Source organism: Protopterus annectens, chromosome 4.part1, assembly GCF_019279795.1.
Source record: "Protopterus annectens isolate FY-2018-M chromosome 4.part1, PAN1.0, whole genome shotgun sequence".
NCBI lineage: Eukaryota > Metazoa > Chordata > Ceratodontiformes > Protopteridae > Protopterus > Protopterus annectens.
In genome coordinates, this window is record NC_056734.1 from 901,621,572 (window position 1) to 901,644,307 (window position 22,736).

Here is a 22,736-nt window from a genome sequence, read left to right on the forward strand (position 1 = left end):
GTCCTATAGCACGAGCTGCCCCTGCTGAACAGATTGATATAGCAATCATGCTGGCTGAAAAATTCAGCTGAAAACTCACCCGCTACTCCTTCCTACCACCTCCATGAAATACCTACTAGCATAACCCCTTGTTATTAATTGGGAGCAGATCCTGGTGGTGCTTGCTAAGTCCAAAAACACAGCTTCAGTGAGCCTAACAATATCCCAGAATGCCTCCTAAATAGCTGGAAACCTGACCTGTCAGGACCACTTGAGTCACTTTTCAACTACAGCCTCAAAACAGGGCTTGGTACCATGAGAATGGAGGAATGTAACAGTTATCCCATTTCACAAGGGTAGACCATCAACCGACCCTGGAAACTGCAGACCTATTAGTCTAACTAGTCTAATGTCCAAAATTATAGAACAAATTATCATGCAAATGATAAAGAAATAAGCAGCAATTTGTCAGTGGAACCACACCAGCTTAACATTGTCAAGGGAATGCAATTCCTCTTATGACTGGTGGACTTCTTTGAGAAGGTCTTCAAGGCCATGGATGAGGGGAAAGCACTGCATGCTGCCTTCCTGGACCTGGTTAAGGCATTTGATGTAGTTGACAATATCACCAAGCTGGACATAAACCCCTACATAACTTGATGTATTGACAGCTTTCTCACAGACAGAACCCAGGAAGTTCAAGATTGGTCATACCACTTCCACTAAGAAAGCAGTCACCAGCAGGTACTTCAGGGCTCCAAGCTGGGACCACTCCTATTTGGCATCTACTTCTCAGAGGTAAAGGCTAATGTTTAAAACCTTTAGCTGACCATGTTCACAGATGACTGCAAACTGGGGGTTATCATAGACTCCCCCATAACAGAAATATCTTAGAAGTGGGTTTAACACAGACAAATGATCGGTGCCTAAGTCATGGACTAAAGCTCAATGCCAAGAAATGCATTATAGTGCCTTTTGGGAAAACTACCACTCAAGCTAATTACACCATCGATAAGACACACCTCAGAATTGAATTAGTAGTCAGAGATCTGTGAACATATGTACACAGTAATCTGGACTTTAACCAACATGTGGCCAAGGTAGTAAGAAAATCATTCTGTCGCCCAATTCATAAGTAAGGACATGACAACCAGTTCCAAGAAAGTCATAGTGCCACTTTATTTGTCCCTTATTAGACCCATCATTGACTATAATGCTCCCTTTCTGCAAGTACCCAATCAGATGTATGCAACAGCGGGAATGCTCACAAAGCTTCTTTACCATGAAAATCCAGGATATAAACATATTGTGCTATACAAACTGCCTTAAAGCCTTATCTCTTTAGTCTGTCTCCTACAGGATACTGACAAGGGATCTATACCTGACATGCAAGGCATCCTTGGATAATGCTCCGATGGACCATTTGCACATCCACAAAATTAACAGCATCAGAACCACCCGATCCATGGATTTAAATTTTGCTTGTGACATAAGTAAGACATGTTGGTGTGCCAGACATGTGTCTTAGTGGATCCCCATACTCTGGAAAAGGCTCCCCATCCATGTGAAGCAGAGTCTACCCCTAACCATATTTATGCATAATCTTAATCAATAGATGGGAAAATCAGAAATTCATCCTGGGTCTAGTTTCCATGTCTATGATAGACAGAGGCAGACATTAATACCCAAACAAACATACCCCTACCACATAAACTCTGTAAACTTCCTAACTAACGTACCCCATCATAATAAATGCACATGATATATAGGGACGCAGTTAGGTTTGTTTATACAACTAGGCTTGTAAAGGCCCTGGTGGTTATTAACTTAGTAGATACCGACCTATGAAACAATGACCACCATTCTTGGGACGACTGCAAGCATTAATGTTCAAATGAACAGTGATGTCCATCTTAAGCTTTATTTTCTTGTTTGCTTTGTTTTCTTATTAATGCTAGTTGCTACATGTATTGCTACCATGTTATACAGCAGAGAAACATATTCGTATATTTCAAACTGTTAGTGTTTCTTGATGCAATAGTCCAGCAAGTGAGTTTCATCCTCCAGTATCTTATTGCTCTTAATTGTCTTGCAAGATTTTTATGACCTCAAATCATGTGTCTTGACACAAACTTACTAGTTCACTGGCCTTGACTGCAATGAGTAATACCCACCAGGAACATGTACATATGCAGATCCAATGGTGCTTGTTAAAATCTGAAACATGGATTAAATTAAATTGTCATAGAATGATGATTTGTATCTGATCAGTTTCTTTTTATAGTCCTTAATGCATTGTTTTCTGTCAGAATACAATGGGGTTAATGGCTCAAAAGTGAGAGATAGACTTTTAAAAAGTTAATATTTTTAATTTTGTATAAAGTATTAGTAAATACTACAGGTGGCTTATGGGAGAGACTAAGCTGGAATATGGGAAGCTATTTTGGCAGCTTCAGCTGAATGTGACATACCACCCAGGTTTAAATAATCAAGTGTCAATATCCAGATTTTTTAATGTTAAGTTAAGGTGAGCTAAACTATAAAAAATCTTAACATATTTAAATTGACAGGTTTAAGCTTCTAAGTTTTTTATACATAAGTATTCTTTACATTTTCTGTCACAAAGTGCTGAATTGTGACATGGCACACTGTAAGGTCACATGATGCACTGTGAGATCAGAGGATGTTTTAAGGTTTTAGTTCATTTACTAAGAATGTTATTCTCCCAAAGCCGCGGTGATGCAGTGGTTAGCGTTGCCATCTCACAGCAATAGGTTCTCCCATTTGATTCTCTGCTGGAGCGCCTTCTGTGTGGAGTCTGCATGTCCTCCCTGTGGTTGAGTGACGTTAAAGACATGCAGGTAGGTACGAGCATGAATGGGCGTGCATTTGTTGAAGGTTGGCTATCGGGCTGGCAACTTGGCACTGTAAAATCTACTGCCAATCATGAGTGAACCAGAGTTCTGCTGTGGCAACCCCTAACTGAGAAAAGCCGAAAGACTTAAGACTAAGAATGTCATTCTGATATCCTGAATGGTTAAGTTGATTAATGCATTAAATCTTGTATTAAAAACATTTACCAACTTGGTATTTTTAATTGAGATATTAGAGCTCTACACACTAAAACAAATTATTAGAGGGTTTGCCAAGCATTTATTTAATGCTCATAAGATGCTGTCTGGCTTATTCAGTAATAATGAAAGTAGGTTCATCATTATCTGTAACTTCTTCATCCTCTGCAAACAAAATTAAAGATGCCCTCTCCAGCAAATTGTTATTCAAACTTGAAAGGCAATGCTGTGCCTCATTCCTAAATGTGTTTAATAAGTACACCTTTGCACTGAGGTAGTCCAGCTCTGACTCAAAGGTAAACATAAATCCTGTCTGGATAGTCTCCGGAATTGTTATACCAATGAACCAAAACAACAATCTGTGTAAGAGAAAAGTGGAAACTTTTAACTTAAAACAAACAGCAATGACAAGAAAAAAAACATACCCGTGAAAAACTGGGAATGTTTATTAGAAAGTGTAGCAGTTGTTCTTCCATGTATAATCAGAACTGCATCAAACACTGTTCAAATGGTTTTGGTGATTTAAATAAGAAAATGAACAGTGAGATGATACCTAAGCAGCAATCAACCCAGTGTAATCTTATGACTTAAAAATAAAAAGAACAATGCAATAAACATGTTAAAACTGCACATAATAGCAATCAGAAACATAACCTGTGTTGGCCGAGTGGGACAGAATGATTGACAGATCCTTTTTATTTTTTTTTTCACTCATATAAATGTGAGGTCATGACAGGGATCTGGTGCTCCTCCATAGGAATAGAGGGAGGAGAACCAGATTAAACTGCATTACTGTTATTACTCTCATACTATGTGAGGCATGACATGGAACTGACTCTCCCCATAGGAGTGTCAGACTGAGGTTTAGGCCCTTTTGAATTGTCATTCTTCTCCTTACCACAGAAAGGAGTCATTAGATAAAGGAGACGAATCAGGTACCAGATGAGCCAGCTACGGTTCTGACAACAATTGACATATGTCAGTCATACTACCAGTCTTTCATCTGCTGCTAATAAGAGTTTTCACGTTAACTCTTTCATCTCGAAAATCACTCCCCTCATGCTTACTCCTTAATGATCCACAATAAAAAACACAAATTTATTAAAATAGTTAAATTCAATATTGTGTTTGTATAAGGCTTTATTGGTGTCCTTCTTGGCTTGAGGTGTTTTTAATTCTTTAAGATATTGTTAACAAAGACTGTGAGATTACGTCCTTTAAAATTTCTTATCTATTTAGAGTATGTGGAAAGAGTTTCTGTTGATGGAGTATCATTATTTCTGAGTTTAACAAATACAACCTTAATCACTGCTAGTGTGTTAAGGATAAAGGTGACCTGAAATCTAACAGTTGGAGCAGAGGTCTGACAATCGGCACAGTGGGTTACAGCTGTGAACTGTAGTTCTTGTAGTACAGTGCTTGATTCCCCTAGCTTTCATATGTCTAATGTGTGGTTTTGAGGAAGTCACTTACCCCAATAATGTTTTGCAGCAAAAGAGAATTTGGACTAGACTTGGTCCCACCAGACTGCAAGCCTAGTAACTACCTATAAGCCTAATTCTGTGTGGACATTGTAATACATTGCTAGCACTAGTCTTTATAAAATAGATAGATGTAGAAATATTCCTTTGTGTTGCTAGGTTTACAGGGAAGAATAAATTAAAATAATTCCTTCTATTTTTGCATATACAATCATGTATTACTTTTTAAAACTTTAATGGCCAACCTTTAATCAAGATATGGAGAATGGCATAGTCATTTTTTTTTTTTGCTTATCATTTTTCTTGCTGGCATTTGTTGAAATATTCTGTGTAGATGATATGTTATATTATATTATATTATATTATATTATATTATATTATATTTACATGATGGCAGCTAGAGACAAAAATCTATCTAGGCTGTCGTTATTACTCCCTTAACATTCTAAATTACATTGAGCCCAGCTCTATTCCTTACCTTATGTACACCTCTTGGATGCTTCTATACATTCTTTTTCCACAACCTGTTTGGTAGTCCATCACATACGTCTACAATCCTCTGTGAAAAAGTGCTTTCAGTTGTCCATGGAGCAGTTTCATATAATCTGTTGCCTGTCCCTCCCTCAAATTTCCTCCTGTTCAGGATGAGCCCTTTTTATCTCCCTGACATGACCTTGTGTATCAGCATTATGTACCCCCTGTGTATTTCAGATGCCCTTCTCATCTCCCTGACATGATCTTGTGTATCAGTATTATGTACCCCCTGTGTTTTTCAGATGCCCTTTTCATCTCCCTGACATGATCTTGTGTATCAGTATTATGTACCCCCTGTGTATTTTAGATTCAAGTGAGCAGAGCATTAGCCTCTGCTTATAGTCCTTCCCTTACATCCCATGGATCTTTTTGAAAGCGTTCATCTGCATTCCTTCAAGCAGCATCTCCTTTCCTTCTACTGGGCTTCACAGCTGCATGAAGTAATAAGTGTATAAAATGCATGAAGCATAGTCTGAGCAAGGCTCTGTAAGCAGGAAGTATTACTTCTTTCTTCTGGAATCATTCTACCCAATGACACACCCTAGCATTCTGTATGATAGGGCCATCATCACCTCATTCACCTCCTAGTGCTACAATCCATGTAGAGTTAATGGTTGCTAAAAACCTTTTTCTTTTCTGTTTCATTCATTTCTTCTCCTCTCAGCTGATACTGTTGTTGTGGCTCATGTGAACTATTTATTTGTTCAGTCTTTCCAAATCTTTCACTAGATTCTTCTCTCAATCATCCATTGCTGCACTTATCTTAAACATAATGCCAGCTTGTTATCTTGTAGGCCCACTGGACACACAGTCCCTCTTCAGAGGTGTTCCAGAAACAATGCCTTGTTAAGTGACTTGCTCAATGTCACATAGCTGGCAAACAAGAAGTGAGGGAATCAAACCCTGTTCCACAGGAACTAGAGCTCACAGGCTTAATCTAATGCTCCAAATTCCTGACTGAGGGGAGGAGGATTTTATGAATGATACTTTTGTTAACTTCTGTCTGAATTCCCTCCACCTTCTTTGTGTCATCAATCAAGAGACTGATCATATTATGTATTTTCTCAGAAATATATATATATATATAATTATATATGTATATATTTATATGTGCAGGTGTATATATATATATATATATATATATATATATATATATATATATATATACATATACACACGCGCACACACACACACACACACACACACACACACACGCATACACATATATATATATATATATATATATATATATATATATATATATATATATATATATATATATATATATATATATATATACACATATATATATATATATATATATATATATATATATATATATATATATATGGCTCTAGGACTATTAAACGAAAGTTCTATAGTCTGAATCCACAATCATCGAACACACTTTAATGAAAGCGCTTTCACCGAAAAAGTGCTTTCATTAAACTGTGTTAAGCAAAACAAAAAAAAAACATTAACTTTATGTTTTTGCAGGGGAGCAAGCCCCCCCTGCACTCCCCACTTTAATATTCTCACTCCGAGGTCACACTACAGTGGGGAAAATGGAATTTTCCTTTATCTGCACCGTAGTACGACCTCCGCAACAGGCATACTTACGCAAAAGTGCTTCTTCAAAGAAAAGCACTTTCGCGCAAGTATGCCCAGCCGAATCTGTTTCGGTGATGTTGACGTTCGTGGATCTTTACGGATATATACACACACACACACACACACACACACACACACACACACACACACACACACACACACACATCTGAGGTAATCACACTGATGACTACTGTATTATAATAGTTTTATATCGCGCAACTTGTAAATGTGAGTCCTGGAATATCAAGATTAAATGTTGTGAAAACAACACTCAGCTTTCTCTGCCTACCAATTTCATTGCTCTAGTTAGAGAGATGACATGATTGCTTTAGTTAGTGAGATCCTGAACCACAGATTGACACAGAAGACATTTTCAAGCAGGTGAATATATAGTAACCAGACTGCTTCTGTCCCACTGTATTGTTGCTCTCCAGCTTTAAATGAGTACCACATTTTGTACCACTATGTCATGGATTTTGTTTACCAAGTGACTTCTTCACTTGGTGAATTTTTTTTTTTGGGGGGGGGGCATTATTTTCTACATTTGTCATGGTCAGCAATACTGAATAACATGTCCTCACAGTCAAGTCCTGTCCTGGTTATGCATTACGTCCAAAAGAAATAGACTCTGAACACACTGGATAAAATGGTTATGTATTACACCATATTTTTGCAATACTTTTATCTCAGCCTTGACAAATACAGCAATGGTTGATTTCTATAATTGGCACACATTTTTTGTCACTGATATAATCTGTCACAGTCTGAGTTTTTCACAATGCATCATCTTCTACTAATGACACCTATAAAACATCTGGGTTTTTGATATCGGCTGTCCTTGATGTACTAAAAGAACATTTGTTCAGACGGCAGTGTTCTACTCCTTACTAGCATTATACGTGGCTCTGTTAATTAGTGTTACGCTTATCTGATACGTATGCAATTTTTTTTTAACATCGTTATTTTGAGCTTCTGAATTTTGATTATTTGTACATTGATTATATGACATGCGACTCTAAAATAAATTCAGTCAGCCAACAGAACATCTGCATTAGACATACCTTAACTGTGATTAAATAATCCGGTGAGTCATTTCCCCATATTAGCTTTAACATATATATGGTTGCTAGGGAACCAAAACCTATCAGTACAAAGAAAGTCAAATTCAGCTAAAAATTGGCACTGGATATTATCTTATCTGCATATCAGGTAATAATTTAGGCCATACTGCAAAAGAAAGTACTAACAGGTTTAATTTTATAAAATAATATGATTAAAGTGTGCTAAGTTACCAAACGTGATACCAGAGTAAGTCAATATCTAGAGCCACATAAATTCTGACTGATGGTTCTCTGTGATGAGATAAGTTAGTTAGGATCTGCTATTTACAAATATTTTTTTACTGAGTACTGACAACCATAATTAAACATTGCCTATCTAACAAAAACAAACAAAAAAATTAGAGTTGTTTTAAGTGTTGCAGTTGGCATGTATGTAACCTTGCATTTCTTTATAATATTAGGTCCATCATCTCCACCTATGAATCCGGTAATGCCAGAGCCATCTATTACGACAGTTGAAACAAGCACAACTACAACAGCTGCACCATCTACATCAGCATCTTCTTCAACAGTGGATACATCAGGTCTGGTACCACCCTGTCATTACCTCTTAAATCACTTTCACGACATTTCTTTTTTGCAATTTTATAACTATGTTAAGCAGCTATGCGTATTTGCATGTGTATTATATCGTGGTTCTATCATATACCAGGTATTATGGGTAAAATGCAGAAAATAAGGTTTCTTTATTATCTTAGAGGTGTCTTTATTTCACTGCATTCCCTGCTGCTCAAAACTTATGAGCCCATGAGGCCAGTTACAAAATTTGGCTGAAAACAGATTCAGGGAGTTCCCATAGATGTGTAAGGGGAAAACCTCTTCATGTCTCAACTACATGAACCGCTAGCACCATGATTTTAACATGTTTCTAAAAAGTAGAGTTTAGTATAAGTATATAATTGATGTATTTTTGAATTACTCATACATTTAAGGAGAATATTGCAGTTCAAAGAACAGTAATTAGAAAGAGTAATTTAAAATTAAACTTTTACATCATGTAAGGGGAGCAATAAACCATGCATATTCAAAGAGATGTAGATGTATTTTTGAAAACTGGGTATTACCTGAGAATACATTTCTGATAGATCATACACATTTTGCTTGATTTTCTATACAACTGATGGAGATGTTTTTTTCCTGTTTACAGATAGTCTGAGTGTTGTTTGATCAATGGGTCCTATTGACAAATCAATAGGTCCTTTTGACAGAATCATTTTTTAGAACTGCTTTTTTTTTCTACTGGAAAAGGTAGTACTTCTATTTAAACAGCGTCCAGAATTGTTTTTCAATATTGTTGTTGGGTTTAAACTATCCTGGTCTTAACCACACCCAAGCTCCACAGTCTCTGACATAAACTTCTCTACAGATACTGTGACTCTTCTTATCACAATATGATGGCTGTTGTAGAATAAAGTCTCACGATCTGATACATTTGAATGAGGTATAGCAGAGAAACAAAATACCAGATAATCCACCTGTTTTAGTTTCCTGTACTCTGACATGGAAAAATGATTATCTTGCCATGAAACTGGCCCTGGCTTTTTTAAGGTAATTGAATAGTCTGTCTCTCTTAAATGGCTATTTATTCAAATTTTTTAAACCATTAAATTATATCATATAATTTTGGCCAACTGATAATTACCTTAATACACAGTCCTGCCACTGTGTTCACACTCTAAAGACATGAAAGGCATGCTAATGTATTTTTTCCCTAAAGGTATCAACATTTTTGTGACACTAATTAAAAAAACAAAACTCTACTTCATAAACTTGATTTCATATCTATATATAGATATAGATATATAGATATAAATATAGATACATAGATATATATGGATCTATGTTAGAAAGTTGAATGTTCAGAACATTGACATTCAGAATACTGACCCCAGAAGCTTGAAAAGGTAGAATATCAATCCACTGTAATGTTGAAGAATGGAAGATCAGATTTACTTGTTTTTGCTAAGATGTGGATAAACTACCGAAATAACCTTCCCATACCATACCATACCATATTATACCATACCATGCTATGACATACCATACCAAATGACTTTGTTCCATGCCATACCATACCATACCATACCATATCACACCACAGCCAAAACCTATCATGCAGTTATCTTCAATACTGCACCATATCATACAGTTATCTGCCATAGCACACCATACTGCACCATACTATATCATACCATACTATACCATACCACACCACATCATACCATATTATCTGACATACCACACCATACTGCACCATATCATACTATACCATACCATACCACACCATACCATATTTTTATCTGCCATACCACACCATACTGCACCATATCATACTATACCACACCATACCATAATATACCAAAACCACACCATACTATACCATGAAATACCACCAAAACATAGCACAACATACCATACAGATATCTCCTATTCTACATCATACTGCACCATAACATGCCATACCACACCACAATATATCATATAATTATTTGCCATAGCACACCATACTGCACCATAACTTACCATACCATACCATATCATACCATACCTTCATGCACCAATCAACACCAGCATACCATACAATGCCATATCACACTGTTCAATAGCATAACATGTTATATCATACAATGCTTTTCTTATCATACAGTACAGTTATGCTACATAGAATACCCAGCCATGACATACCACACAAGACTATGCCATACAATGGCATCCCATACCACACCATACCATGCCATATCACACTGTGCCATACTATAGCATACCATACTACATTGGTCCATACAATGAAATGCCTCACATTACAGTACCTTAAAGTTCTGCATCAAAGCATACCATGGCATGTATCACACCATCCAAGTTATATCTCATCCCAAGCCACAAGATACCACACCTCACCACATCCTACCTTACCATACATATCATATAAAATCAGGCCATACCATCCCTTCTGTAGTGTTCCAGAGATACAGACAGATATATTTTTCTATACCCTTTCATGTGTCCTCCATATCAACAGAAGATGTTCATTTTATTCTTTGTGATTGCCTGACTTTCCTTTTTAAAAGAAACCGTATATTTTGCACTATTAAACTTTGATGCTAGTAAGTTTCACACTGCATCGTCCTAGAGAGAAACCATCTATAACATTCCATAATCTTATTGATTGTTCACATAGACCAAGTCAAAAATTCTCCTTTGCCAGTTTATGAAAGCTAAACAGTCATAATCAGAAAAGATGTTATGTCTGACATCATACTTTGAACATCAATAAGTTATTGCATATATGCTGGGAGCTGCCTGGCACTGATATTATTATTATTTTTTTTCTTACATAACCTTGAGATTTCAGTACAACACTACTGTAATTTCTTCTTATGTTGTATCAGGTAATTAATCCATACTTGAGTTTAGACTTCATTAAGGCCTTAAATAAAATGGAAGGGTTTATTGGATTAAGGAATCTGAATACAAGATGCAAGGTTCTAGTCATCAGTTTGCAAATGCAGCTTGTATTGTACATAACCAGAACTGCATTATTTATAATAATCAGTGGCTTTATATAGGCATTACACATCTTAGTATCATTACTCCAAACATATTCATGACAACATATGATTTTACCTCAATGCATTAATTCAATGTTCTCTGCTTTAAATGAAATACAGCTTTGTATTAGTCAAAAGTAAATCTTTTTTAATTTTTTCCAGTGTCTCTTAACTAGATTGCATACTTAAAACCTTGGATATGTTTGGATCATACACGTACTTTTTCATTTCAACACCAGAGGTTGCTAGGATGTCATGTGCATATAAGGAAAACAAGTAAAGGTCTAACACAGGCCATGAGGGTACTCCATTTGCTGGGTTTATACATTGTCTCACCACTAACATACTACACTAGCATATTATCTTCTTTTCCAAGCTAGTTTTTACCAAAGCCACCACTGAGATGAGATCACATTCAAGGGAGACTTAAAAATCTAATTCTTTGTAGTACTTTATGAAATATATGCCCTGCCTTACTGCTCAGGTAAAGTGTGCATGTCATATAAAATATATTATATAGTTGTGGACAGTTTCCATAGGCAATCTGTAATCACTGGGCTTTGTAGCCTAAGGGAAAGAAAGTCTGAATATGACCCAAATGATCCAGCTGACTGGGGTTTGATAAGCACCCCGGTGGTTGTGGAGCAATTTCTGGGGTGCACATTAGGGAGGCACATGCACAATCATGATCATCCTTGCTAGAAAGAAAGGACTAGATTCTCTCATGTTTTACATCTGCGGGATTGCTTACCAGGGGTGCCTTCACAAAAGTAAGGGAGACCCGAATTAGTCATCCAAGTGAACAGCCTTTTGTAGCTAGCATTTCCTATATGTACACAGGATTATAGGACAAAAGACAAAAAAGTTTTAACTATTCCTTATGGCTGCCAAGATGATGACCCCTTTGGTTGAACCTTACACCAATGATGGGGAATGAATGCGCCAGTTTACCAAGTATGGGAATGATGACAAGCAGGCAGCAATGAAAAAAAGAGCAGAAATTGAAAGAAGGATAAGACAAGCTTTATTTACTGTGTAGAGTGATGCTAAATGTCCCAGGTGATCTAAAATGCAACTTTCTTCAACTCATATCTTGCACAATAATGCTTATACCATCTGGGTTGGAGGTGCACATAAAATGACTGCTGGTATATTTCAGCCTTACTTAATTGAATATAAAGTACTGCACTACAATTCTTATTCTAGTGTGTTATTAAATAATTCCTTTATTAACCAGCACATATGATACTTACTTTGTTGTGGTAAAAGGGAGGTTCCTACAGTCGGGCAAAATAAATCATAAACACTGTATTTTTATAATTGAGTTATTGTGCTAAAACAGTGCTTAGATCACTTATTATGGTATGTCATTCTTTTACTTTTAAAGTGACAGTAGTATGCTTATGACAAAGGAAAGCTTCTGAGTTTAATCGCAGACAATTTATAAATAGGTCTTTAAATAGATTTACTTGTGTGGTAATCAAAAACAAGAATGACTTTCCATCATCATGTGTTTGTACACTGTATTAATTTGCATAAAGTATTGTGTTACATTTTCCAAAAATTTCTGAGCAAATTAAGGAGACACCCAATCTATATTTTTCTATGCATTCATGTATCCCATTGGATTTTGCATTGCCATGGAGAGGAAGGTCAAAATGAAATCCATTTTCTGAAACAATAAAAATATCTGAAACAGTTCAAGCATAAATTAATAGCAGCCTGAAAAGAATAGGATCGCATAATAAATGAACAAACCATACTGACAGATACAAAGGTATGCTAACAAAAAAAATACACACACACACACACGCGCACACACACACACACACACACACACACACACACACACACACACACATATATATATATATATACATACATATATATATATCTACATATATATGTATGCATGTGTGTGTATATATATATATATATATATATATATATATATATATATATATATATATATATATATATATATATATATATATATATATATATATATATATATATATATATATATATATATATATATATATATATATATATATATATATATATATATATATATATATATATATATGTGTGTATGTATGTATAATGATAGAGATATAGAAATATATTCATCAATCAAAATCCAACACTCTCTGAATAAATCCCAAACTTCCACAAAGCGCAATCCACTGAGTACTGAAATTTGGTTGACGAATATCTTGCTGGCTCTGAGCACCCATAATCAGTTTGTGCACTGTGCTGTGTTCGCTCTCTTATATATATATACATATAGATATTTACAGATGTAAGAATATGCTACAATGTTTCAAGAAGCAGTTTACAATGTCAAAACAAGGATGGAAAAAATGGAATTATGCTAACAGAGCTTTATGGATATGATGTCGCCATAATGATTGAATGACTGAGATGGCTTATGCAACAGGGGTATCAGCATATCGTTATATGAAGAGGTATGAAAACATTAGAAAAAGCAAGTGAGAATAGTAGCAAGAAAGGATATTATTACAGACTAGTGCTTTGAAAATCAAATTAAACTGAAAACTGTTATGTCATTTCATATCTACATAGTATGTGATAATTTAGGGCATATTGTAGAAGAAATGATACACAAGCTTGATTTTATAAAATGTAGGGTGCTAAGTTACCAGAACTGGAACCAGAGTATGTTATGACAAAAACACACAAATCATGATTGTTTTTCTTTTCTACATCTCTAATGAAACAGATTAGTTAGGATCTGCTACTTACTAGCATTTTTTACTAAATATTAGCAAGCATAATTATGCTTTGTCATTATAACAAGTAGCACAAGTAAAACAAAACAAACAAAGAAAATAACATACATTAGAGATGTTTTAAGTGTTGCTGCTGGCATGCATGTAACATTGCATTTCATTGTAATATTAGGTTCAGCATCTCCACCTATGATACCAGTGCCATCTACAACCACATCTGAAACAAGCACAGCCACAACATTTGCAATACCTATATTGGAATCATCTTCAACAATGGTTACACCAGGTCTAGTACCATTCAATCATTATTTCTAAATCACTTTTACAGCATTTCTTATTCAGTTTTTTTTTAACTGAGTTAAGCAGCAATACTTACCTGTGCATGTATCTTCTTATGGCATACATCAGTAGTATGGGGATAAAACAGAAAATCAGGTTTCTTTAGCATCTGGGAGGCATCATTATTTCATGATATTGTCTTGTCTGCTTAAAAGCTACCTGAAATGAATCCAAGATTTTATGAGAGGCATGACACAACATAGGATCAGAAAGCGCTAGTCTAGTAGAGTCATGCTATAGTTACAAATAATTAAGTAGTGACTAACTAATATTTAGGTTCATAGGTAGGGTCTTAGGTTGGTACTAGACTATCGGCCCTGGGGCCTATATAAGTCTAGCAAAAAAGATTCCCTACTTTCGCCACCCAAGAAAGTTATTTTCCTGTGCCCCTGTCTAGCAGAGCCACAGAAGTGATCCCCAGGGTGAATTTCCTATCTCCCATCCAGTCGTCGAGATTTTTCTTTAAGAGAGCTAATGAGGACCTTTGCTTGATAAGAATGGGTAGTCTGTTCCAGAGCATGGGAAGTCTCTGGGACAAGCATCTATCCCTCCAGCATGTTCTGTTTATTGTGGTGGCAAGGTTTAGGTCCCTGGAGCTTGTGGCTCAGAGGGACTGGGGTTTCTTTAAGTGTAGCATGTCCAACAGATCTGGGTTTGACATGGCTTTTTATGTTAGGCAGAGTTCACCTCTGAATAGGCAATAAGCGAGGGAGTAGAGCTGGAGTTTTTTGAGAAAGTCTGTGTATGGCATCTGTCTAAGGTCAGTAATCATCTTTGTGAGGTATTTCTGTGGCCTTTCTAGTCCTTGTAGATGTCTTGTGAGGTACATGCCAAATGGGGCATTGTAGTCTATAATGGGACTGATGAGGAATGAGTAGAGAGGAACAATGACCTCTTTTTTCTGGAGGAGAACCCCTTTTTGATGAGATGTGCTATGTAGAAGGACTTCCTGACTACTATGGTGATGTGATTATCAAAGAAGAGTCTACTGTCCATCTGTGTCCCAAGGTCTCTTATCACACTTTCAGTGTTTAATAGGCTACCACCTATGTGGTAGTTCATGGGTACAGTGTTTTTCCCAAAGGGGATGACAATCCACTTCTTGGCATTGAGCTTAAGGCCATTACTTTGACACCAAGCATCAGTGTCACTGAGGCCCCTTTGTAGAATGTCCACACCATTAGGCGATTGTATTATGGCACCTTGTTTGCAGTCATCTGCAAAATTCATTAGCCAATGACCTGCTGTATTAGCCTGGACTTCTGAGAAGTAGATGCCAAACAGGAGATGACCCAAGATTGAGCCCTGCGGTACTCCACTTGTCACTGGTGTGAAGATGGATTTGGAGTTGGCTACTTTCACTGGATGGGTTCTGACATTGAGCCAGTTGGGCACCCATCTTGTGACATAGATATTTATGCCCAGTCTAGTGAGTTTGTCTATAATTTCAGAGTGGGGGATGTTGTCAAAAGGCTTTGTGAGGTCAAGATAAGCTGTGTGCACCACCTTACCCTCGTCCATGACTCTAGTGACTGCTTCAAAGAAGTCAATCAGGTTTAGGAGACATAATCTACCTTTTACAAACCCAAACTGAGTGGAGTCCAGAGTTTGGAGGTTACCTATGTCCTTGTTGGGTCTATATCATATAGTCAAAATTCGAAAATGTCAAACACCATATGTTCGAACTTGGAATTTCGAATATTGAAAACATGGAATGCTCAGAATAGCGAATTTTTTCCCAGGGAAAAAATTTGCTTTTCCAAGAAACATACACACAACACAATCATACCAAAATAAATAAACCACACACATACAGTTAACAAAACCCAACCCCACACTAAACCACACATACATTATTAACTATCCACTTACCTTAACCTGCACCCTAACCCTAAGGTCAGTAACTATCACACACATACCCTACTAATCTATACACAAACAAACTAAATAGTATACGCACATACAGTTAACAAAACACAACCCTACACTACACCATACTTACATTTCTAACTATCCACTTACCTTAACCCGCACCCTAACCCTAAGGTCCGTAACTCTCACATCACAGTGGAGGAAATAGTGAAGCCATGGAACAGCCCACCAAAATCTTGCCCTAGGTAAGAGTTTGATCTTCTGAGGCTTCGCTATTTTCACCATTCAATATTTTGGGTTTGATGTTTTCACGTTCGGTGTTTTACCTCTTCGGAATTTTGATAAGACCCGTCCTTGTTTATAAGGTCCAAGATGATACATTCCATGGCCTTGCAGACAAGCCTCATTAGTCTAATGGGGTGGTAGTTTCTGGGGTGTGTGGTGGTGCCCCTCTTTATGGAGTGGGATAATCATCTCTGTGCACCATTCAGTCGACATAAATTCTGAAATGAGGCTATGACTGAACATGGTACTTAGGTGGGGTGCCAGTTCGTTCTTTAATTCATGCAGAACGCTGCCTGGGATGTTGTCAGTTCCCATGGATCCTGTGTTCTTGGCTTTGGAGAGTGTGGTCTTTACTTGTGCAGCTGTGATTAAAGGGGCTTTGCATTCTTCCGGTATAGTGATGGGCCCTTTGGGGGGTGGGGGTGGTGAAGTTTGCACTGAACCTGTCTGCCAGGATGTTGGCAATATCAGTTGGTTCCATATATCTAGTGCCATTGTGCTGTAGCTAAGAGCAGATCTGAGTGTCGCCATTGAGATTCTTGACATAGCTGTAGAATGCTTTGTGGTTGTCTTTAGAATTAGTAGCGATTTTATTTTCACAACTAGCTTTGGAGGATTTTATGAGGGATATCAGCTTCTTACTGAGACTGACCAGGGAGTTCCTGCAATCAGGGGATTTTACTCTTTTTTGCAACAGCTTCTTCCTTCTGTTGTAGAGTTTGTTTATAGCAGGGGACCACCAGATTGGCTTCCTTTTTTTGGAGGATAGCATCTTGGTTCTGTTGGGGATGGCACGATCCATGCACTCGTGTATGTGCATATACAGTGCATTTATATAGGATTCAGCAGTTGTACCTCTATTTTCCATCTGTATGGGTGTCATGAAGCTTGCCACTTCTGTCTTAAGAAACAAGAAGTTGGCTTTGGAGAAGCTTTTTATGGTGGATTCCTTAATGGGAGATGGTGGCGGGATATTGATGTCTAGGGTGATTAGCTTGTGGTCAGATCTGACCAACAAGGAGTTGACCTCTGGTGTGGAACATTGGTTGCCCATATTGTTAATGACTATGTCCAGGATATTGCTGCCCCTGGTGGGGGTATGGACAAGTTGATCCAGGGTGTTGGAATTTATGAATTCCAGAAAGCGTTGAGCAAATGAGTAAGTACATGAGCAGTTTTCCCAGTTGATGTTGGGGTAGTTGAAATCACCCATTATTAGGGTATTGGGCTGTACCTTAATATTATCCATATATCAAGAAATGTGTAGTGGGCATCCTGGAACATGGCAGGAGATCTGTAACAAGCTACAACCTGGATTGCGGTCTTGCTCAGTGTAAGTTGCAGCTAGCCTGGGGGTATGGATATCCTTAATGAATATGGACATGCCTCCTCCTTTAGTGTTTCGGTCCAGGTTAGGTGGCCAAAAGGTGTGGTATGAGTTATAGCCTGGTAATGCAGGGGTTCTCTCTGGAGCCTTGAACCAGGTCTCCTTCACTGCACAGATGTCGATGTTCTCCATTTTAAGGAGTACCTCGAGTGAGTGCATTTTGAGGTTTAGACTTCTAGCACTGAGTAACATTGCCCTCAGATTTTGCTTGTTTATACCTGCTACAGTGGTGAGTTTGTCATTTGAACCTTCCTAAAAAGGCACTATTGGGGTAGTAAGAGTCTTAGCCAGTATCTGGAATCCCAGGGGCGACAGGTGCAGGCCATCTCTGGCAAAGAATCATGTTCTGTCGATCATGTCGTCTCAGGCAGACAGACACTGGATCCCCTTAGAATGACACCAGAAGCTTAGCCAATTGTTGAAGTCAATCATTTTGTCCTTGTATTGTGGTAAATTTCCGGGTGATGGCAGGATGCTACTCAGGGCTAGGGTCATACCTGCCTGGGCTACATGATCCGTGAGTTCCTCCATGTCTCTTTTCTTGTAGTCCAGAGAGGTACATCTCAGGTCATTCACACCAAGATGGACAATGACAGACTCATATTTGTACTTGTTATGGAGTGACCTGAGTGCAGGTCACTCTAGAAGCAATTTGCTCATTGCTTCAGTTGTTTGCAGGAGTCTGTACCTTCTATGATTCCTCCGTGTTTGTAAATTAGTTCTGTTTTATCTTATGTTTATTTTTTTCATCCCGGCTGTACTTGCAAACATGTATGTTTTCTTGCATCTGTAGAGCATTCAGTATTATTTTACAGTGTACACACATAGTCACACTTTAATTTTAGTACACAGACAGGAAATGGGGTGTGTGCATATTGTTGCAAACAAATAAAATTAATTTGAGCCTTATAACCTGGAAAAAAGTGTGAACACATTTTGATATTAATTAGATCTAAGTGCTTAATGAGGGTAGACAATAATAGTGGTGGTATTACTGCAGGAATATTTTGCTGATGTGTTTACAATGACATTTTAATTATCAGCTGAAATGAGATTTTGAATAAGAAGTAGTCTTACTAATATGTTACAAGTGCATGTTCAGTTTACTGGTGGATATGTTTTAAATGAAATTTGAAATATTTCTACCATATGTTGCAACAGAGTTCCACAGTTTCGCAACACATACAAAATACAGGCAGCCAAACTTTCAAGTGCTTGCTAATGAACACTGTTATGATTTTTAGATTTTTGCATGAACATTGACAGTAGTTTTTGTTGGTTGTGTAAAATTTAATAATCAACTGGTTGAAGGGCATGTGTCTGAGGAATAGCTGATGTTAAAGTAGTCTTAAGATGAGTAAAAGCTAGAAAGATTATATAGCTCCAACCAGTTAATGGAATGGAGCACACAGCAGGGATATGTTTATTTAATGTTTACTTTGTAAACGCATGATAAAATTTCTCTTATTTAGCTAGGTGACAGGACTGTAAGTTAATGAGAACAGATGAGGCATATAGGAGACCTGAGAGTGGATAGGCCTGGGCTATGATCTTGCATGCAATTTTAGGTAACACATGTTTGACTTTATAACCAAGTCCTAGTTTAAAGCTGTTTTTCGGAGCTGCATTGTTCAATTACTTGTCTTGATTGAGTATAAATATGCTCATGAAATTTCTCACAATCTATGTCTTAGATAAAAAACTGACAAAGTTTTTATAAGTAAAATGTATTTGATATTACATCTACAATAACTTCTTGCGTAGTGAACATCATTAGAAAGGGATATATATAAACATTTGTAAGAGATGTGGAGCATTGCAGGGAAAAGTGTTTTAGTGTTCTGATATTCAGTCTGGGTGCTTAACTTGTGTTACATGTAGATTATGTCAGGAGCACTTGTGCTTGAAAAGGCAAATGGCTTTGTAGTAACTGACCGGGAGTTTGAATGGGTTTAAATCTCAGCACTGTCAATCAAACTTCACGGGGTATCTAAGATGCAGAAGCTATGGTACATGCATCTACTTCACTAGCACACAGTGATCTGATGGGCAACAGAAGGATTGTCTGTAAAAAAAAAAAAAAAAAAGTGCACACAAATAAAAATAAAATTAAACAATAATCAGTTGCACAGATTGAACATGTTAATGGACAAAACATCTTACAGCTAAATAAACCTAGATGAGTCTAACTTGAAGAATACTGAAACTTATACTGCCAGAGAAGATGACGAACTTCAAATAGTGTTATGCTTGCCGGGAGCAAAAATAGAAGATGTGAGACAAGCCTTGGAATGCCTTAATGTAAGGAATCTATTTTTATTCATGTTGGTACAAATGCTTTCATCTGCAATGATTCTCTGACTGTTAGTAGGGAACTGACAACCCTCCTAGATAGTATAGCTTGTACTGGTGTTAGGACATATTTTTCACAAATCACCTATAGAAAGGATAGTCAGGTCACTATGAATGAAAAGATTTTTTGAGTAAATATCTACATGGAAAAAAAATGCCTTGTTTTAAAAAATGGAAATGTGTAGAGTATCCAGGCCTAGTTTTGACCACACATGTGGTCAGACCTGATGGAGTGCATTTGTCAAGATCAGGGAAGAGAATTTTTGCAGCAAATATTTTTTAATATCTGACAAACACTTGGCATGATTCTTGCCAGGTCGAAAATTTAGCAGTACACAGATAGCAATATTCAATGCATCTCTGATGGTCGTTAATGCTAGGAGCATTAATAACATTTTTTTATTGCAAAATCCGCTACGTTCCCACAAGATTGATGTTGTTATTGTTTGTGAAACATGGTTAAAGAACAATGACTGGAAATCGGTTATATGAGGCTATAAATCTTTTAGTGTAACAGACATTCTAACAGAAAATTAGGTGGAGATGTTTGGATAGGGACTAGCGACAGTTATGAGACCTGTAATTATTACATGTTCAGTGATAACATCGATGTTATAGACTATGTGACTGTGACAATAAAGACAACCCTGGAACATATAACAATTGTTGGAGTGTAGAAACCATCAAAGTCAAGTGCAGATGACCTACAGGAATTCATACAGTTCTTGCATGAAATATTGGAGGGAAGAATGACATTAGCTGCGGACTTTAATTTACCAGAAACAGACTGGAATAATATTGATTCAACAACATAATTAAGGAAATTAGTCACAACATATATTCAGGATTGTAAAAAACTTACAGAGGAAGAAAAATATTAGACATTCAAATCAAGTTTTACCACCATTGATGTGCAGTGATCATGGGATTATAAAGGTTAATTTGTTGCTAGATAATTCTGCCAATTTGAAATCTAAACCAATGTACAGAAGGTTAATTACAGACTATACGGAAGCAAAAAAGTAACTATGTAAAACTAAGTAGAGTGTGGTGTTCAGTGGAAAAAACGCAGATGGAGTGTGAAAAGTTTTGAAAGAGAAATTGTTTGGAAAAAAATAAAAAAAATGTTTAACATCAGGATCTAGGCATACAATGTCAGAGGGGTATATTTCCATAAGAATAAGATATCTGATTAAGGTGAGAGACAAAAAATAGAAGAAATGGAAGAGAGGTTGAACTACAACTTTGAAAACTGAAATAAACAACTTCTGCTTGCTTTCATCCTTAACTATTTTTTCACTTCCAATAAATATCCATTTAAAATCCCATTAAATGACTCAAATGTGTTTTGTCAAGGTGCATTCAAGTCCCACGAATGCTGGCAAAGCAGATGTTTTGTGTATGTGTAAACATTTAAAAATCTCCACTGGGAGCTTGAAATTCAAAGTACAAACCATCTGCTTGGATCCAAAATGTACAACGTTAAAATATTCGCCATTAGTTCCTCAGCTATAATTGCCACAACTCAGGCAGTTTCTGGCTCCATTGACCATCATCCATAAACTTGTTGACTTTTACTTTGTTCCTTGTGGGTACATTTGTGATGTCATGTAATAAACTTAAATCTACTCTGTCATTATTTTAACCAGTATTAGTCTATCCGTAGACTTCATTCTGAAGAATTTTGGTATTAAGCATAAGAAGCATCATAAAGCATTACCGCAACTTTGCATTTTGTCATCTTGTTTCAGTTTAAACTCTTGTTAAAACTAACATTTTGATCATTACCCCCTACCCCTTCCCCTCAGTACAACCAGTACTACAAATCTATTATCTTATTGAATATCTTGTCCTATCTTCCATGTCTCACAAGTCTGTGGAGATTAGATTACTGGGAAAGAAATGTCTTTCACTGAAAACTGTGAGGGCACCAGTCATCTTGTCTTAGTACTGTTTCCAGTGTCCACAGTGTGCACTAGTTGTTTATTATTATTGGTCAGGCACTCTACCCAGTAATGACTTTCACTTCCAAATCTCAATCAGCTAGAAGACTAGCTACTTTTTAATGATTGGTCAGTCCCAATTCATCACACAACAATTTCTCAATATCTCATTTAAAATTCCTGAATTTTCCTGAAAGGAAACATTGATATGGTTGGTACAAATAGTGAATCCTCCTGTCTGCTGAATCAAAAAAAAAAAGGATTTTCTAAGTGCAGGAGATGCCCACATTTAAACTGTAGTTGAATGACCCCTACCACTTCTCCAATCCCACTTTCCAGCATGTATAACATTTTGGCTACTAACTGAGGAAGAGCACAATAGCCCAACAAAATCCTTTAGATGTTTGTTTTATTCTAAAAAGTGTCCCTCACTAAGAGATGAATGTGCCTTCTGTGACTG

General features: G+C 36.8%; 1 protein-coding gene across 1 annotated transcript in view; it reads left to right on the forward strand.

Annotated features, from left to right (window-relative positions):
• Positions 1-22,736, forward strand: part of LOC122801335 (integumentary mucin C.1-like) — a 742,183-nt gene that overhangs the window by 435,551 nt on the left and 283,896 nt on the right. Inside the window, exons 5-6 of the mRNA XM_044070874.1 lie at positions 8,199-8,321; positions 14,271-14,384. Of these exons, the coding sequence (XP_043926809.1) occupies positions 8,199-8,321; positions 14,271-14,384 (237 nt within the window). The remainder of the gene's footprint in view (positions 1-8,198; positions 8,322-14,270; positions 14,385-22,736) is intronic.